The sequence below is a fragment of the Bombus impatiens genome, unplaced genomic scaffold (genome assembly GCF_000188095.3).
Source record: "Bombus impatiens unplaced genomic scaffold, BIMP_2.2 scf_0027, whole genome shotgun sequence".
NCBI lineage: Eukaryota > Metazoa > Arthropoda > Insecta > Hymenoptera > Apidae > Bombus > Bombus impatiens.
The window spans coordinates 1390337-1410888 of NT_176446.1; the positions used below are offsets into that span (position 1 = coordinate 1390337).

General features: G+C 33.7%; 2 protein-coding genes and 1 pseudogene across 2 annotated transcripts; 1 reads left to right on the forward strand and 2 right to left on the reverse strand.

Annotated features, from left to right (window-relative positions):
* Positions 1-1058: 1058 nt before the first annotated feature.
* On the reverse strand, positions 1059-9948 carry LOC100746557 (enhancer of polycomb homolog 1). Its single transcript, XM_003484891.4, has 10 exons — positions 9424-9948; positions 8473-8611; positions 8139-8380; positions 7797-8053; positions 7576-7711; positions 7190-7492; positions 6803-6954; positions 6590-6724; positions 5546-6514; positions 1059-5449 (listed from the first exon to the last, which is right to left on the reverse strand). Exons 1-10 carry the CDS (start codon positions 9574-9576, stop codon positions 5332-5334), a joined length of 2604 nt encoding a protein of 867 aa, XP_003484939.1. The 5' UTR covers positions 9577-9948; the 3' UTR covers positions 1059-5331.
* Positions 9949-10389: 441 nt separating this feature from the next.
* On the forward strand, positions 10390-12528 carry LOC100746678 (annotated as a pseudogene).
* Positions 12529-12632: 104 nt separating this feature from the next.
* LOC100746799 (translin) lies at positions 12633-14009 on the reverse strand. The gene is made up of 5 exons (XM_003484893.4): positions 13836-14009; positions 13422-13521; positions 13147-13362; positions 12998-13077; positions 12633-12940 (listed from the first exon to the last, which is right to left on the reverse strand). The coding sequence occupies exons 1-5, from the start codon at positions 13905-13907 to the stop codon at positions 12710-12712; spliced, it is 699 nt and encodes a 232-aa protein (XP_003484941.1). The 5' UTR covers positions 13908-14009; the 3' UTR covers positions 12633-12709.
* Between the last annotated feature and the right edge of the window lie 6543 nt (positions 14010-20552).

Genomic DNA, 20552 nt, shown 5'->3' on the forward strand with positions numbered 1-20552 from the left:
AAGAATAAACCTGTGAACAAATTTATTTTAAAAAATGTACAAAGAAAATGTAATTTTTCTATTTCTTTCAAGTTCCTCGAGCAAGAATTAAGTATACAAAGCATCATCATAAACAAATTTTATTTTATAATTATTCTCAGCTAGGAAGGTAAAGCTACGCGATGTAATCTGAATTTATTTTAAAATATTTGCCTGTTTAAATTTTGTTGAATTTATGTTTGTTACGAATATTTTCTTGTTAGCGTTATATGTGAAATGCAATTGCGTCCTGCTCCTTCTTCACCTACGATTTTTTAGGAAACAAATCATTTATATATTTTAATAGTTAGTATAGCAAATACTGTGTTGTCGTATAATACGTAAAACATTCATTATAATGTGATTGCAATGTAAATACAATAGATAAAATAAAAGGTAAACTTCGACTTGTTGACATGAATTACATAGATGTATATCACATATATATGTTTTATACTGAAGAACTATTTTTTTCATTTTTCTTCTTTTACTTGAATAATGTACAATAATTAATTTATTTATAATTTTGCCAATTTGTTGAAATTACATAATCTGGGTATGTTTAATAATCAAATTGCAATGTATATATATAATATATACACATTCAATTAGTTATATTAACTAACAGATTCAAGTGTTAATCACATTTATTATAGACATTAATGCTAAATTATAATTGAATTTAAATTTTTATATGTAATTAATAGGAAACAACTCATCTACCTGATAACATCTCTACTTGTCTAAAAATATGAAAAGGCAAATAAATGCAAGCACTTTTGACTATTTTATTCAAAATATTTCTCGCTTTCCGTCGATAAAAGAATTTAAAGTTTATTATTATTATTGCAAAAAGCATGTACTACAATATTACAAGCATATCAGAGTTATAGAAAAGAGAGAGAGAGAGAGAGAGAGACACAGAGACAGAGACAGAGAGACAGAGAGAGAAAAAGAGAGAGACAGGCAAATAAATTTAGGAATGTAATTTTTATTTGTTAGATCTCGACGGTTTATAAGCAATAAATATAATTCACGCCTTAATTTATATCTGATGATATTTTATTTGGATCAAATTAAATTTGATACATGCACTCAGTGAAAGGTGTTATCAGGGGACGAGAGAGCAGATGATGTATGTATCGAAGAACAAATAAAAGGGTTGTCTAGATCAAACATTCTACATATATAGAATTTGATACACCTTCCCTTTACGTTCTCCGACTATACAATCTTGAGAAAAATTCTCTATACTCTCGTCAAACTTTCGTTCAAACTGGAGCTTTGGTTGGAGCGTTTTTTCCAATTAAATCTTCCTGTCGCACAGCGACATAGAAGTCCTACTGTATTCACAGAATAAAATACACGTATAATAGATACACCGCATTTCGACACCTGTCGATATTATCGTAAAAGTTTTTTTAACACTCAGAACTTTTTTAAGAGCTTCACGTTGAACATTATATTTGTAAGCTCATTCTTTCTCTTAATAATTTGTTTTTTTTTTTTCACACGAAACGATTATAGGTCTTGTTCGATCGCTCTAAATAGTTGCATTGATTCGGCTTAGTCCTACTTACATGGTACAGTATTGTTTTCCGCGAATGCAACAAATTGGGTAAACACGAAGTCTCACAGTTCAATTCCACCGAATTATTTTTTCTGAATCACATCGATCAACTATATAAATCATTTGACAAAAACTTTCTTGGATAATAAAACATTTCACAAATATTGCTAAGTAATACTTTGATTACCATATTGTTTAGCTTATTTACCATAAATTACTTAAAAGCAACGAGATATCGGCCTCGTTATCGATGAAACTTCGTGTTTGCCAAATCAGAAAATGTAAAGCGAACTCAGTCTTTGGTTGGAGCGATCAAACCTTTGAAGATTTTCGACGTTTCATTTGTAAAATGGCTATTGGGTCAATATTTTTAACATTAATAAATTTTATATAAAAATCCATGTACCACTATATTTCGTTTAAAGCGTTCCAACTAAAATAAACAAATGATTTTTACAAGTACATTCTTGGAAATATTTTTCCGCATAATATCACTCGTCTTTCTCAAAATCGTATGACGGAAGATATTTTCTTCTTTTCATAAATGAATTTTGCAAAGAAACATAAGATATGAATGGGAAAAGAAACAAAATAATGAGAAAGGTAATGAAATACGACTTAATTGAAAATTTGTGAATATAATTAAGAAAAGTGAAATAGCACTTCATGTTCAATGGTGAGTTTGAGAAAGACGAGAGAAATAATCAGATACCTAAAGTATATATACAAATGTGGCAGAAATTAGATTTCACAAAATGTTATATAATATACAGGCGAGTGAAATTCTTAACAAAATAATAAGTCCTATCCAGGATAAAATTTCTTTATTACTCCTCCTCTAAAATCGTCCCGAATTCATAAATTTTCATACACATCGCTGTGCACCTACCACAACAACATTAATTACAGTTATTTTTTAGTTAATTACCTAAAAGTAAGAGATACAATAAGCGTAATTATTTTTATATGTACAATATATCTTTTTTGTTTGTTTCTTATTATGATTTCATGAAGTCTCTAGAATTTGCAACATTTGCACCATTATATTTTTCTCTTGATTTCGTATTACGGCTCGCGAAAGAACTTTTTTATTGCATACTTGGAAAAAATTTCTATGCTTCAAGTCTGGAAAATGAATGACTACCTGAAAGACTTTGCCATGGCCGTTCGTAATACACTTAAATTATAAATCTTCAGTCCAAGTGGCTAGGATATTATTCGTCTTGATCAGTGCCTACAAATTTCAAATAAACAACAGACAATGTGTTGCATATGTGAATGAAACCTTTTCTAAATAATAATAAGAATTATGCGACAGATACTCTTGAATTTCGTCAGTTCTAAACTCATATATTTAATAATCTATTTTAAGTAACTATATGTATTTTTTTATAGGTGTCCTTCCTATTAGCCACACAGAAATATGAAATGTGTAATTGTAATAAATGAGTAATCTTTCTTTCAAATAAAACAACTGCTTCTTTCGTATCATCAATTATCAAATAAAAACATCTTAGAATCTCGATATTGTCAATTTTCTTGCTAACTTATTTTTTTATTCAATGCTTATATTTTAATGTAGTATCTCGATATACAGTTACATGGAATGGGAGACAATAATGTAGAAAGACTAAGAGGAAGAGAATAACGCGCATAAAAATGTGCGCAGATTCAGTAACTATTTTCATTTTCATGTTGGTTTTATCTAGTGGTAATTAAACTTTTCTTTTTATCTGCAAAATTATGTAACAAAGTATATGGATTATGTACCAGTAAATGCCTCAATCTCAATTTTCGTATAATTATACCAGTAGATTTCAAAAACTGTTTGTCTGCATAAACAACTAAATTTTTGTATGGCATTAGTACTCATTGATACGACGTTATATGTTTGATTTAAGCAGGAAGCTGATAATCCCTTATTTAAAGCTTAAACACAGACTCAGCTATTATTCTAATATTTATGTAATGTATCAATTTTTTGTAAAGAATTCTACTGGTATGAATATACATATATAAGATATACCCATTTTCCCAAATACTGTTACTTAAATCTTGCTATAAAGTACTTAACAAATTAATAGTACACAATTTCACTGTATGCCAATTTTTTGTATAAAAAGAATAATCAATTTACTTGCAAGCTAATTAATAAAATTTAATATATCATTATGCAGAAAAAATCGTTTCATATTTTGTATGGCAAATAAATTCATTAATCGTTATTCTTATTTCCACAACTCGCAATTACTAAATTGAAAGACGAAAATTTTTACATGTTCTGTGTAGATATTATAAACCCTAACCATAGTGTCATGAACTTGTCAAAATGTAATATAGATTTTCATGATACAAGCTTCTCAAACGCAACATTAAGATTTATATTTATATATAAATATAAATATATAAATATATTAATATTTATATATAAATATAAATATATAAATATAAATATTAATTTATATTTACATTTATATTAATTCAAAGTATGTTACTGAAATAGAAATGTGTGGCCCTCAAAACTATAAAACAATTAGAACCTCCTTTGTTATGTGCTAATATAAAGATTATTACTGTTAATAGTTTCATTATTTCACAGCCTGAAAGCTTTTAACATACTACTATTTTAACATACTTGTAAAGAAATAAGATGAATACTTTCTTATATATAAACTGAATGTATGTATATACAGTATTGAAATAAACATAAAAATCCACAGTAAATCAAATTAATTTGAGTTCATTAAGAGCTTCGAAAAAACAACATGTATTAAGATTATTTATAAAAGGTTTACTATACATTGTTCACAAGAGGTATCTATTCTATCTCTAGTTTATATCATTTAAATAAAATTTACAATCATAAATGTACACACAGAAATATACCGCCAAAAGTTTAGATTTCATATTTCAAAATAATATAATTTAGAATTAGCTTTTACAATATTTTATGGTGTACTAGTCATTACCTTCTCTCAGATTTATCTAATTGTCAAAAATAGGAATATGTATTCCAAACATGCAAAATTTCTAAAAGAAAACTCAAACAAAAATCTCTCTGTAATACTTCTGGAATAAAAATAATTAATGCTGTGTTTGAGAAAGCCTATGATATAATTTTAGTAACTTCATTAAACATATTTCAATGGTATCATTTGCATATGAGTAAAAAAATGAGAAAGGAGTTCTGCCAAGTTTTTGATAAAAATGAGGCTATAATTTTGTCAAATATAAAAGTTCCCTTGCGTTGAACAAAACTATTTTTTGTTTCAGAAAACAAAGAGTATGTACATTATATTATTTTCATATTTATCTATTAACATCTAAAAAGATATTTATATTAAGAAATGAAGAAACATAACAACAGTCTGAAACTAATACTAAATTTAATATACCAAAAAGAAATGAACTACTCCTTATAAAGATTTAATGAAATACTGTGACTGCCTCGAATAATTGTGACTGTTCAAGTTGCAAGGAAACAAACGACTTAGAGAAATAAATTATAGTCTATTTCATGGTCAAAACAACTTGGTACTTGCAATGGAATTGACACTGTTCCGTTGTCATCGCTGTAACAGGCAACTGATCAGAGTATTTCTGCAATCTAGCCGTACCGCATTTCGCATTAACGAGCACGTAGTGTATGTTCAGTCTCCAGAAGGTAGACAGACATAGGCAAGGTAAAGTTAGCGAAGCCCCCAGTGACGTATTGGCGGCAACAGGGGTGCCGATAGCAGGCATCATGTCACTTCCATCGCTAAGGAATTTGTTTTATTTGCCCGTACAAGCTGCTGTTGCTGTGGTTTACCATCGCAAGTTGCATTTTCCACTCCATCCACCTTCATATCCAAATTTTCACTATAATCAATTATGGAATTGTTGATAACAGATATTTTCAAAGTAGTCAAAGATACTAGATTTCTACTTATGTAGTTGAACAATGGATATGCTTACCTATTACTATTAAGCGTAATTTCCCCAGACGTTGGGATTTGTTGCGCCTGACTCTGCGTCTGTTGTTGCTGCCTTGCGAGACTCGCCAATTTGCTCTGTGTGATAAAGCCAGGTAGCAGAGTGGACGGCGGATGTTTTTGTGGCAGAACTATCGTTGACTGATTATTCACAACGTGAGTGCTATTTGAAAGATTATTAGAGTTATTTATATGAGACAATGGCCCATTTTGATGTCCATTGCCAAAGTTTGTAATTGTTCCACTAGTTGTGGTACTTGCACTAAACACTCTGACTCCAGCACTACCACTGCCACAGCTACCGCCATTCCTATTATTCGTTGGACTAGTCAAGGATTTAGACAGAATGGAAACAGAATTGCTGTTGTTTGGTAATTGTCTATGTTGTTGCTGTTTAGACTGGTTCGACTGTGTCTCAGTAGCACCACTTATGCATTGCGTAGATACTACACTCGACGTTGTCGGTTGGTTGGTTGTACACGAGAAAGACGACGGGACTGTAGAACTTGTAGAAGTATTTACAACACTAAAACCACTACCACTGCACTGAGGCCGACTCTGTTGTGTTGCAGGCTGTGCCAAAAGACTGCTAGGTAGCGGAGTCACAACAAAATGTGAACTACCCAGTTCGTCTGTCCGCATATCGTTAGAGTTATTATCCGATAGACCACTAATGCACGCACTACCGGTTATACTCGCAACGGCAAGATCAAAGTCCGATAGCGTATCCACCGAGAAATAATCAGCGATATTGAATTCTGATGTAAAAGGTGGTTCATCTCCTACACGCTCGGGCTCTACTTCCACACAGATAGATGTTGCTTCAGGTGGGAACGGGTATGGAAGCGGTTTCGATGGAGTTAATGTTGGCTCTACATCTGAGTCCGTATCACTACTTTCTTCACTTGGACTATGCACTGACACAGGTGGAGTCTTTGGTCGGAAATGTAACCTTTATCACAGATAAATTTATAAATTAGTTCGTTTATTCTAAGATCAAATTTCTTTGTCTTGTCATTTAACATACCACTCCTTCTTGATTGGAATTGTTGATGTGGCAGTTGTATCAGATTCCACTGGTTCCCGTTTTGGTTGATGTATTGTAAAATCTAGAGAAGACCACATATCATCCATATCGGTTGAACAGCGATCCAATATTACTCTGAAAGTGACATAATGTTAAACGATATTAAGAGATATCACTTTTATATAGCTATTTCTAAATATTTAGATATCATACCTGCCACCCCGACCAATTCGCCGCCGCGCGAAACCAATACATCTCGGTACTGGTTTGCTGATACTGGTCAGTGCAAACCTATACTTCTTATCAGCCAAGCCCCCTTCACTTTTATCACACCAAGGCCAGTTTCCAAATCCACCTGATACAGGCTGCAAAGAGAAAATCTCTATATCTACAATCCTGAAAAAAAGAACTTTAAGACTATTTCCACACTTTTAAAATAATTCGTAGCGATTTTCATTGACACCCATGATACATTAAACAGCTTGTGTAAAATTAAACAATATATAGTCCTGTTTCAAATACATACAATATTCGGTATACGTGTGTTTATGTCAGAACGAATCGTAAAATAAAAATTTGGAACAACTTAGCTGCACTCACTGGTAGATAAGTGCTATTTCTATTTCGTCGGAAAGTGAATTGACCCTCATCAGCAGTGTCTTCATCATCGCGATCTGAAGGAACCGAGGGCTGAGAATGTGAATGAGATGGGAGCGGACTATCTTCGTCTGAACTTATTAGCGGGTCCAGCCCGCTTCCAAGAACACCAGGCCGACTTCCTCGACCACCTCCGCTACCTGTTCCACCCCGTACACCATTATCTTCCAAATTTCCTCCCCTGCTATCGGTTTTATGCTTTCGCTTCTTATATTGTCTTTTTTCTTTCCTGGGTACTACATCATCCTAAAATAAACAATAATATATTGTCATTAGTAGAACTTCTTTTTTAATACTAAAGTAATATGGAATCTTAAAAAGGTACTCACTTTACTACAGACTTTATTTGCCCAATTTTGATGAACACCAAACTGATTCGTGAACAGTGGAGCAAAAGCAGGTCTTGGTGTCTTCAACGCTGATACTTCTGCCAATATTTGTCCATTAAAGTCTTGTGCCTGATATCTGTAAAGTTCATTAATTATATAATATTCGAAATCTAATTCTATAGGGAGGGAAATATAAAGAAATTGGAAAATCGTGTCCATACCTTTTTTCATATACTTCAATTGTAAGATGTAAATGTTCTCGTTTGGTTTTCTCTCTTCTTTTAACCATTTCTAAAAGGGTAACTGCTCTACTAAGATCCCTACGGAGCTTCAGCATTTTTTCATAACTAGTTTCGTCGTTTTTACGATGTTTACGCGTTTGCATTTTTTCCGTTCTACGTCTAAACGCTAAATAAGGATTATTGGCAGCTGAACCAAACCGATGTTCTGTTTTAACCGTTAATAGAAGAGGATGTTGCTGAGACAGAGAAAGGGCACAACGATGTTAATAAAATTTTATCAGTAATTATTAACCATTAGATATATAAAATGTAAAAGCTTACTGTTTTAAGACGCTTATTCAGCCAGTAATCAAACACAGCAACAATTAAATCATCATCCTCTTTCAGAAGTGCTTTAGCTTCGTTAAGAGTGACTACAGTTTGTCCTGAACTTTTCTCTAAACGATCCATCATTTCTTCAAATTGAAGAGGAGTTAAGTCCATCTTACGACTTTGTACTGCAACCCATTTTTCATCTTCTGAGTCCATATCATAGTCTGGAATATCTTGTTCCATTGCGAAAGCTTCAGAAAAAATGCATACAATTATTAAATCTGTTATATATACAATAATATTGATCATTAAATATTAAAAATTGTTTATCATATTCTCTTACGTTGCATGTGTATAAGTTGACGAGGTAGCCTATAGTCAGCTGGGTATATTTTATCATAAGCTTCCACATCTGTTAAATCAGTTACCTCAGGAGTAGGAATGATCAGACCTGTGCATATTGCTCTTTGCAAGTGATGTTCCTACACAAACAGTTAGTACAATAAATAATATGAAATTTGATAAAATATAAAATTATTTAAACTTTTGCTTTTTCATATGCTACTATAAGGAGGAATAAGAAAACTTAAATATTATGCACAAATCTATAATGTACAATGACATTTAATAATATGTTATATATATTTGTAAAATAGCATTTAAACATATATTTTAATGAAGGTCAATCAAATACATTGAATATATTGATAAAATAAGAATAAAGCAGAAAATAATGGAAATGACATATTTAAAATACATAAAGTATAAGCAGAGACAGCTAAATAACATGAAGATCATACTACACAACATATCAGTAGATACACATTATTAGCGTTGTTTCAATAAGATACCATTATTGTATATAATGACAACATACTATTAAATGCTTATTGTTTACATATTCGGGAACAGAAAGAAACAATCATCATACAAAAATTATATTACTAAACATAATATGCTATAAAAAGAATGTAATAATTAGAAAAACTGAAAACTAAAAAATTCTTGTACGTTGAACAGCAACGTTAAACCATCTATTTTGATTCCATCGTTACTTCAGTATACAAAGCTGACAACTGTCAATAGTGACGTAAGAAGGTGTACAGAAGTATGAGGTACAACAATAACATATAAAATATTTTTATCAATTACGTTTAACAATAAAAATAAGGAATTTCTAGACATAATAATGATAAAGAAGGGTGCCATCTATCGGTTGTTTACGAAGATGTAGATGAGAGTAAGATGGCGGACAGGGAAAACATGCTGGAAGAAGGTTGAACGTTCGACTTACACATTCCTCCTCCTTTTCCATGCCGCTGGGCATTTGGGGCACAGCACGATTAATGGCCGAGTAATCTGGCAGATCCGGTAGTTCCTCAGCCATATAAATCGGCATGGGCTTGGAAGCGTCCAGGGCACGGGCCCTGAACGACAGCTTGCTCATCCTGAGGCGGCTGGCTCGCGTGTTGACAACCGAGGTGGCTGGTGTCGAACCGTGAGACCAGTCGGGTCGGCTCGGGCCTCGGACTTAAGGAACGTGAACCTGACTGGGCCTGGTTAGGGGCCCTGCGGCCGTAATACCCGGCACAGAGAGCGCTCAGGGCCTCATCGTTCTCCGGCCATCGCGCTGGAACACGGTCACTCAGTCACCAAACGAGATATATCACTTCGAAAACATGTTTGCGTGACACGGTCCCTGCTCAAAGCCATCATGGCCGACGCACAGCCATTTAACACGTTCAGCTCGAGCAGTTCCGCGATGCGACGTGCGCCGCGCGGGAATCGGCTTGCTACCGCCACCGGTCGACTCACGAGCGTCTATTGGATGCTTCGCGTTTCCCTTTGTTATAAGCCTCGTTCACACTCCCTTCGATTTACCAGAGTGTTCAAAACTCTATCGAATCAAATATCTTTCAAAATATTTGTCAGTCTATAATAATATCCGAATTAAATGCTACACATACATTTTAATAGTTTCCAGAAATGTATATCTCGTTTATGCGACTTATAATTGTCTGGTGGCGCCGAAATTTTTAAGGCTTTCTTAACCTATCACTCTATATTTCATAAAAACAAATCAAAGACTTTTTAATTATATGGTATCGTTAAAAAGTAAACATGAATAAATATTCGGTTACAGGTTTACAGCAAAAAATTTTATATGTGTATTTTTTAACAGTACTAAGGTTGACATTTTTTCATCGCGTTATGAAAACATAGATTAAAAAAAAATGGAATTAATTGCAAGATTTACATTTATATATTTGATAGTAACTTAGAAAAATTAATGGTGATAAGACTTAATTATACTTTCTGATATCATGATAGTATTTACATACATTTATGTTTTGTATTTTAAGTGACTTTAATTTGCGCACGCGTCGCGTATGCGAGGATATTTTAAATTTTAAATCTTTCACGGAGTGCAAGAATTGGAAATTAGTTGATATTATTAGATGATATTGTTTATTCTTTTTATTTACAATTTCGATATTAAAATGAAGCACATTTTAATTTAACTTAGATAAGATAGATATCTTTCTAATACATTCCAACTTTTAGTAACACAAAAAGATATTTTCGCTATTGTAATTTCCTCATGTAATGTAAACGGAAAATCGAGTTCGAAAAATTTTAACAATAATATTACTATTATATTGTGGAGACTAATAAAGTAAAAATAAAATGGAAAATGTAAATAAAAAAGTATAAGTGTTAATATCTTTCGTTTGAATGGAAACTTAGGTTAGATGTATTGGTGCAACATGTCGAAGCAACAAATCTAAAGTTAGATATTAATTCCATTAATTTGAAATCAGTTATAGCGATGGTTGATCGTAGAATATTTTATTTAATTGAAGGAATCTTTGGTTGAAGTTAAATCATATTCCCGCGTATCGACATGACGCAGAGTATTGCAATTCTTTCTGTGATTCCTAGGTTATCTTACCATCTTTGAGTTCAACTTCCAAACTTAACAATATTTGATATTTTGCCAGGTATTACTTTTGACATACACTTTCTTTCATACCCGTAGAGCTCGTAATTTTTCAGCTCAAGAGACCTTTTCGCAGCAAGCACGTGTTAAAACGCACTACTACTACGACATGCTGAGTACTGTATTTGCGCATTTGGGTTTCAGATATTGGCGGAAAATCCACCCAATTTAAATTTTCAATGCATTTTTCTAATATATCTTACAACTTACGCGTAATAATTTCTTAATCTTTTATTGCAGAAGACTTAAAGATAACATTTTCCCGTGTTTTTATTCTTAGAAACATTAATTATACAATATGAACATGTCTCTTCATAGACTTACAAACTCGTCTTTTTTTTCTTTCAGATAAATTTGATACACTGTCAAAATTACAAAGTGCAGATACAGTTGTAGCTGATTGTAATTTGCTTTTACCATATACAGATAAGTTACCATCTATAAAATGGACACAAACAACATGGGCTGGTATCAAATCACTAGCTTCAAATCTGAGATAAAAAGATAAAAATTATGCAGTTGCAATTTCTCAGACAAAAGTCTAGCTTCAGCTATGTCTGAGTATGTAATTGCACATATTTTTATTTTTGAATGTGATCAGAGACAGCAATATCAAAATCAAAAAGATAAAGGGTGGATAACAGATGGGAAAATTTCTGATCACAGACTTATTTGTGATTTGTTTGGAGTATTCTACGTTTAGGAAATATTGGGAAGACAAGTAATTATATTACGAAGTGTTTTTTGTTATTAGTGGTATAAATACTAGTTAACTTTATATAAAAATATTTTTAATTTTTGAAGTTGCAAAAAAATTAAAAATGTTTGGAGCCACCATATGGGAAGTGACGAGAACACCGCTTAAAGAGAACTTAAATTATCTTGATGAACATAGAACAATTGCACATTTGTCTGAAATGCTCACAAATTGTGATTATATTATTAATGTTTTACCATCTACATCTAGTATTTTAGGTTTGTTAAACAGAAATATATTACAGAATTGTAAAAATCATGGCAATGTTCTTATCAATATAGGTTGAGGTAAAATAATTAAAGCGATAGATTTATTAAACGCACTTGAGAAACAATGGATTTCAAGAACTATTTTAGATGTTTTTACAGAAGAACCATTGCCAAAAGAAAGTAAATTGTGAACATTAACACAAGTAACTACATACATACATACATTAATTAAAACTAAATCCAATTTTCTTTTACTAATATATTAGAAAATAGGAAATATTTTTATGCAGGTTATCATTACACCACATATCTCAGGTGTAAATCGTGCTAAAGATGTAACAAAATATTTTGTTTAAAATTATCAAAGATATATTAAAAGTGCAAAATTGCAAAATATAACAAATTTACAAGATGGTTATTAAGTACTTGAATTAATAACTTAAGTATTTAACTATACATAGAATTTTGTATTAAATTTTTATATATTTTGATTCAGTACAAAATTAACATAAATGTAGATAGTTATTATAATTTATAAATAAAAAAATAGCTGATCCAATAATTTATTATGTATGACAGTATGTTACTTACAGAAAATATTTTTTAGAAATAATTACTTTGTATCTTCAGTAGCTGAATTTGGTTTCAAACCTCGTATACTGAGATCATAAACCACTTCTTCTACCTTTTTAGCCGCATATTTTAAGCCATCAAAACGTTTTCTTAGAGAATCATTTTTCAAATTTAAGAGTCTAAAGCCTGCACTTAGATCATTTATAAATCGTGCTATTTCTATAGGTCGATTATAATCACCATTAGTGACACTATTTATAGCAAAACGACTCTGAAATATAATATTCAAATAAGTAATTGCAACAGATGTGTTATACAATATACTTACCAATTCTGCAGACAATTGTAATAGTCCCATTAGGTAGTCTTCTAAGTCCAAATGGAAACCATCCTCTCTATCATTATTAACTACATGTACAGTATCGAAATATATTAGATACAAATAAATGAAAGAAATTTCTTTAAACAATTACATACCTCCTAACATTTCTGCAGCAGTGTCTTTGCTAAGTAGAACTTTAATTTCTAAATATATTATTAAAGATGCTAAGAAACATAATTTTTGCGTGACAAAACGCCATTGATCATGATATTTGTAATACTGGTTTTTTGGCACAACATCTGCAAGTCTTGTATAGTTCTTACGTACATCTTCAAACAATGCTCTTGATTTTGTACAATATTCATGTATAACTGCAAATAAAAAAATAATAACTACTTTGATAATTTCGTGATTCATTAAACACACATACTTGAGTTTTCTTTAAAGTTATCTTCATTATGTATGTTTTGCAATATCATCAAAATGTCCCTGGAGTTCTTTTCAAGTTCTCTTACAATAGCACGGATTTCCTTTAGCATGAAAAAAATTTTAATCATTTTTTATACATAGTGTGTCCTTAATTAATTTTAAAATTCGTTATTTCAAAAAATTTTAAATGGTAAACAACAAAAAAGGGGTTAATGATCGTAACCTAAAACATGTACAGAATGAACATAAGAATGAACATGATAAACATGTATTTAAAAAGAAATAATCCATTTTGTTTATAACTATGAATTAATCAATAGGAATAAAATTTGTTTAAAGTAGTAGTACAATTATTTAGCATTTACGTTATCTTGTCACATAATTTCAATATTAGTAAAATATTATTAGGATATACTTCACGCAATACTTCTTCGTTGACTAAGTAAGTCTGAAAAGAATTAAAGATTTCTGCTATTCTATCACCCATATTTCTCGTTATTCCTTGCAAAATATCTTTTTAAAGACACGGTATGTTAGTATTTGGGTAAGACAGTTAACAATTCGATATATATACACACGATAGTAAACAATTCATACGATAGATGGCATCATTGTAATTATCAAATTCCAAATTTTGAAAATTTATTCCTTGTAAAATGTAAACATAGTTAGTTATAATATGCTGCTTTATACTTTCACCTTATCCTTATAAAAAAAAAAATCTAAAATGAATACTGACACAGTATAAATAAAAACTTAATATTTATTTTTTTCTCATTTTTTCGTTAATAATGAGTAATTCCAAGAAACATCATAAATTAAATACCAGATAAGAAAATAAATTATTATTGCTGCACTCTATCAATTATTGTAGTACTGTATACATTATCACAATTTATTTGTCATATTTTGTCTGGCTACGTACTTCCATCTTCTACTAGAATTCCTTAAAAGTATATACTACATAACTTCTCCGTGTTGTTCGCTAGTTGTTCGTACGAAGAATATCGAAAACTTAGAAAAGAAGAGACTAGTACTGGTATAAATATCGATATTAGTAGCATCTTACAAGGAATTTTATTCTCATTATAAATTGAACATTCAACATGTCGATATTGTCCAGCAAGTACATGTACAAGTGTATGAATAATAATGTATCTTGTTAATTAATATAAATTCGAATCGATTAACAAGATACATTACATGAATATAAAAACGCAAATAATCGTTTAATACGAGGATAGTATAGAGTCGCGATAGCGGTTTGCACAGGTCGGGAACCGAGTCCGTAAGCGCGCAAGCTGTAAGCTGCAAGGTCTCGCGCGGTATATAAATAGAAACCAGTAGGTCCTGCTGTGAAGTCGAGGAAGGTGGTTGGAATTCTACAGGATGCCTCTACGTAGCTCGTAGAGGATACCTCAGGGAATCTGCGGGCGTGTCATTGATCCCGATACACGCGTTCAAGTATCCGAACGAGACTGGCTTTATTGAAAAGTTCACGCCCACGTTTATGAACTCGCAAGAGCTGCGAGCTGCGATCAACTTTACTAGAAATTCCTGAATAAATCTACTTGATACAAATAACGAAAGGATTTTCTAATATTAATATTGAAAATCTCCAAATTCATTTCTACCGATGAAACGCTTAATTCTCTGAAAATTAAGCATTGCATTAAATACGAACAAAAAGCAGAAAAGCGGAACAATAACAGAAGAAGTTAGAATTTACATAGTAATGTCGAATAATTGGAGATACCTATCCATGTAAATGTCTATATGCGTTTCTCGCCATTTTAAATCACCATGAAAGATTCAAAAGAGTAAATGTCCTTGTTGGTAAACGTCCTTCAAGCTTGAACATCTTCACACTTCATGTACGATATTCGAAAGTCTCAGTATTATAATACAATCAATGGCCAGGAAGTTCTACAATCTGCAAGTACCGATGCGCTCTATTAGTCTGAACTTATTATTACTTATATGAACTTACTTATGAACTTACAAAATAAATTATCGCCAAAATCTATCGCTAACTTTTTATTGAATTGTTTTGCCATTTTATCGTGTCATATTATTTTATCCTATTTATGTTTTTACCAATAGTAACGCTATACACAAGTATCGAATAACAATAGCAATAAATGCAAATTTCAAACCAATCTTTCAACCAATAAGTTGTTCACAACACGACCACCTTCTAGCAATAGTAATTGCATTTCATTTGTTAAAATGGTGATTTTTTTGCCCGATATGTAAAAGAGTTTGCATCGGTGTGTATCAACACGCAAGTGCGAGCAAATGGATCGAAGAGGATCTTGTCGAGGAGAAAGGAAACGGCAAAGACGAAGAAGAAGAAGCAGAAGGCTGGTCGACGATGATCCGTTAAACTTGCATTCCTTAAGGCGCCAATCTTAATAAAATCTTGGTACCGTAGGCTATCGCAGAATTTTTGGTACTATATGCTTCGCGTGTACAATTTATTTTTAGTCGTATAATCTTATCTTCCGACGGAAGATTATGCCTTAGGTATAGTTTTGAAATACATTTTACTATAACCAATACAACAAAAAGTTTATTTCCTATTCGAGTCGAAGAAGGAATTATTAGAAAATTCTGCACACCGAATGGAATTCGATTTGACAGGACATTTTCTGATGTTGAGAAGAACATCAATGGAAATTAAAACATCCGTATACTTGGCTCGTCTCGAGTCGAGAATAAATTGCGATAATTACAGCATGATATATATATATATATATAAGTTGTCGTGAAACGAGGTTCAGGCATTCGGCAAATTTCTCGATTAATATTCATGCCTTTTCGCGTTACTGTCACGACTGTTACACGAAGCGTAAGAGGAATCTAGTAGCTGCTCAATATTTGTACGTTAAACAGGTTTTCTTGTTCGTTTTCGTCGCGGTAATGTCAATACACTGATAGAGATACGCAAACACGAATACATCAGCAACAAAGGGAATCGTTCGATTCCTATAGCGTCCTTATCAAATACGAAACACTATTTTTAAATCATATCGCTTCCTCTTCGCTTGTGTCGTGATTACTTGTATCGTATACGATATGTAACGTGACGAAGAGAATAAAAACGTTGCATTTGTGGATCGTATTGAAATTAAGCAAGCAATATTATACAAGAGACAAACTCATTTAGAAGCCATGCGAGTCAAGCAAGCTGACTACGTCGATGTGAGCAACAGTTAATGTTCAGCATACACACGACACAAGTGAAATGCATCAGCATAAATGTCAGGGTCATCTGCATACACAGCAGACTTTCAGACATACATCGATTAAGCGTCGATGCTGTTACTAGATTAATATCTCTAGGTATTAAACTAAAGAGGTATGAAAGAATAGTACGCGATAATAAATCAAACGGACAAAAATGTAGGAATTGAAAGATAAGACAGCCTGTTTTGATTCGTACGATCACAAAAGGAGGGCTTTATATGGGTGGCGCCGTGTTAAAGAAATGCCCCCGGGCACTACCTTTTTACGTCACTGCTGGAGAATTTCCTACCCACTGGCTGATCGCCATTGCGAATCACAGTACCGGCATAATATCGAACCGTTAAGAGCCGAGAGCACAACGGAAGAATCCATGGAATCCAAATAAACGTCTGGAAATTATATCGTGTAGTCTTTGCAATATTAGAAGACATGTATCGCGAGGGGACGCGAGTCGAATAACAATCACTTAAGAAAAACCATATGCGCTGCAGCACATTTTACAACCTGCTTCCAACTTTTGACGTTAAGATCTTCCTTTTAATCATACTTCTATGTAAAGATGTACAGATGGATATTGGTATTATTCCACACGGTTGGTATCATGTTTCCTGCGAGTTTCTTGATTGGTAATCTCTGGAATATAATATCGTTAATCTACAGCGAATAGAAAAGAATGTGAAAATTATTATTTTAAAATTGAAGAAATAAAGATTAGTAAAAATGTGACGATTACGCTGTGTATCGTACAATAGAAAAATCCTGGCACTCTCAGCCAGGCTTAAATTGGGCGAAGATTCGAATCATGGGACATCTCGTATGAATATCCTGTAATAAAATTGATATCTTTTAGGTGATATTTTTGTAAAATTAATGATCAACGGTAACTTGAGCGTTGATGTAAACGAAGGAAAATAGAAAATAAGGAATTAAGAGACAATTTTCTGTAGAAACATATCAAAGGACACCAGTACTTCGCGTTCAGACACAAGAAGCAAAACATATCGGCAGGGAACCAACAGGTTTGACTTGCCGGACTAGTTAATAAATTACCGTAGTCCGCCGCCATCTTAATCTTCCAAGTTGCAAATGAGAATTCGGAATACTGAACACCAATTGCGAAATAAAGTCTCACGATGACTGCAGGCTGGTACTATATGCAAGAGGATAAAACAGTTTCTATGTTTCGGAAGAAATATGACCATCCAATTGATCTTGTTCTATGGATTAATCAATGTCTCGTGCAATTGTTATGGAAATTGATGTTTTACGAAGAATTCACAGAATTCCTGTATGGAGAACTCATTTAAAGATTTCTGTAGTCCTAAAAGAACTTATGGATCACTGACAATTATTAAGAGAGGGTCGCACGAGCTATGTCTTGTCTAATTTTCTGTTTATCTCTATTTTGCGTGAAATTTCGATTTCCTTCGCAGCTTTAAAATCTATTCTCTGAATACCCTAGACGAAAATTGCGAACACACGGCGCATCGATACCGTAAGAAATTGATAAAATCATTAACGCCTTTAAGTTATTGTTGTTTTATGTTACATATAACTTGCGCATAATGTGCATGCATTTTTCGCGCATCTGAAACGGCCACAAATAGCATAAACATGTACATTAGCGATGCAGCTGGGTAAGTGGGTAGGCTCACGTAGTTCGTACGACCTTCATAAAAACTCGTCGATCAGAGATTGCCGGGAATGTTGAGTGAGAACTCGCCGTCTACGGGGTGGCGAATAAAAAAGTAAGCGCCTACCTTGGCAAACAAGACACCGACGCTAACTACCATGCCAAGTAAATGACAGTGCAATGATGAAGATAAAAAGCGATGCTAACTGCGCGAGGAAACTTACTATGCCGAAACAAATATGTATGTCTACGACATCGTCACGGTTGGGTCTTGCTACGAAATCTCCGTTTATAGATCGAACAGATTGAAACAAGGCCTATAATTTGTGGACACCGTTGTCCCTTATTTCCGTTAGCGCATTGTTCCTCTCCGGACAATGTAATTCTAAAAAAAAAAAAAAAAAAAAAGAAATATGCAGATAGAGAAATAGTTAAGAAACGAAGAAAAACCTTTTTAACTTTTCTTGCAGCAAAACATCGAACGTTGATCGATTAAAAAAATTTATCGAACAGAAGAAAATCATGTAACTGGCGCAGCGCAGCGGTTGCATTGAAATTCACTGATATATTAAAGTTCCAGCGATTTCCCGAGGATTCAAGGTTTATGCGAGAGAAAGACGGAGACAAAGAGCAGTCCATAGGTTAAGTCCCCACCAGAGAGGCCCTGTGGAAAGATGCTGGCCGCTCTCACGTGGTTAACGCACGTAGATACATATATTATCCTGGCGCGCGCACACCTTGGCCTCCCGTGGTTCGGCGGTTAGTGGTTAGTGGGTGCACAGGTTGCCGATGTGCGCACACACTGTGCGTGTCGTCAAGGTATGCCACCGCACCGGCCAATCCGGTGCCACGTATACCAATCACCGTTTTCGTTAGCCGCTTCCTTGCACTTTACCTTTCGAGAGACACGTGAGTTTTCACTGTCTTTTCCGACTTATTGGCAGACTTCTTTCGGTCAGCATACCGATGACTGTCTTTCTTTCCGTTTCGCGTGACTGTCTGTGACGCGGCTAGTACCAGTGCAATGTGCGATGACACGCGGGAAAAGCCAGGATCGTCGGAAAGATCCTACAACGAATAAAATACATTTGCGAATATTAATCAGCGTGATGTCCACCCAAGTGGGAAATTATTACCAATTCCGTTCCATTGACGACTTTGCGTGGACACTGAGAGTGCGCAACAGCTTTGCCACGAGTGCAGTGCAGTCGACGCGTTTAATATTTACGAGTTTATACGGTGTGAAACGATACAAAGAACTCCAGTTCCAGATAAATAAGAAAGCTTTTCTTCTGGTGAACGTTCAGGATCCGGTTGAGCGACTGTGCAGGTCGTAGCCGTGACGAAACGTCGACATAGACGGTGTTTCATTTATTTCTCAGAGACGGTGATGTGGAACAGCTTCATTTCATAGCGCGCGGATGCCACAGGAGAAAGTGAAACATTCGGAAATACGAAATAACCAGCCTCCCTCGATGGTCCCGACTTCGTGTAACCGCGCTAGTCGGACATTGCACGTGCGGTCGTTGAAGTCTCCACGCCTCTGCTTGGTTCTCGCATTGAAGTTTCTCGAGGACATTTCTCTCTGAAAGTGAACGAGTAATTCGATATCAGTGCGAATTGATCAGTTGATCGAATTCTTCCTGCGAATGTTGAAGTCGTACAAAAGCATTGCTGAAAGTGCTCCGATAGATTCGATATTGTTGCCTCTCTTTTTCTTGTTCTCCGTACCAATTAACAACTTGGACAACCGAAGAATAATGACCTTGGTTTATTTGTTGCATTATAAAAAAATTACATAAAATGAACCGATAATTCTATGCAGATTAATGCAAGGTGATTGAGTAAAAAGTGCGACAAGGGGAAAAGAGATTGAACGTTAAGAGACGGCTGGAGAAGAGAACGTTAAGAGACAGGAGGGAGGGGCAAAGGATAGAGAACGTGGAGGTAGAAGAAGAACAAGAAGTGAAAACATTTAAACGAAGGAGGCCTTCGTATTATTGCTACGGGAGGAGGACCTGTGTTGCGAGAGAGGCGGGAACATGCCTAACGATTTGAATACCAAATCGCTGCTCTTGTGCAATTCCTTTGCCTTTTTTTTTATTCCCTCCCAGTCCCTACGACCTCTTCACATCTACCTGCGTGCCTCGCGTATTTTTAGGCATGACACGCTTTCTTTGTGCCGTCCGGGGCACTGTTGTAAAAAGAGGTCCCTCGAAAAATCTGCGTATGCCAACAAGATTGACTTTT

Bases quoted from the DNA above. Each gene is read 5' to 3' on its own strand.
- LOC100746557 (XM_003484891.4), bottom strand. From the start codon at position 9,576: ATGAGCAAGCTGTCGTTCAGGGCCCGTGCCCTGGACGCTTCCAAGCCC. The intron at 7,712-7,796 runs GTATGGACACGA...TGAACTTTACAG, and splicing joins ATTGAAGTATATGAAAAAAG to ATATCAGGCACAAGACTTTA. The intron at 6,515-6,589 runs GTATGTTAAATG...TCTGTGATAAAG, and splicing joins ATTCCAATCAAGAAGGAGTG to GTTACATTTCCGACCAAAGA.
- LOC100746799 (XM_003484893.4), bottom strand. From the start codon at position 13,907: ATGGGTGATAGAATAGCAGAAATCTTTAATTCTTTTCAGACTTACTTA. The intron at 13,522-13,835 runs GTATATCCTAAT...TTCATGCTAAAG, and splicing joins ACGAAGAAGTATTGCGTGAA to GAAATCCGTGCTATTGTAAG. The intron at 13,078-13,146 runs GTATGTAATTGT...CTGTACATGTAG, and splicing joins TGCTGCAGAAATGTTAGGAG to TTAATAATGATAGAGAGGAT.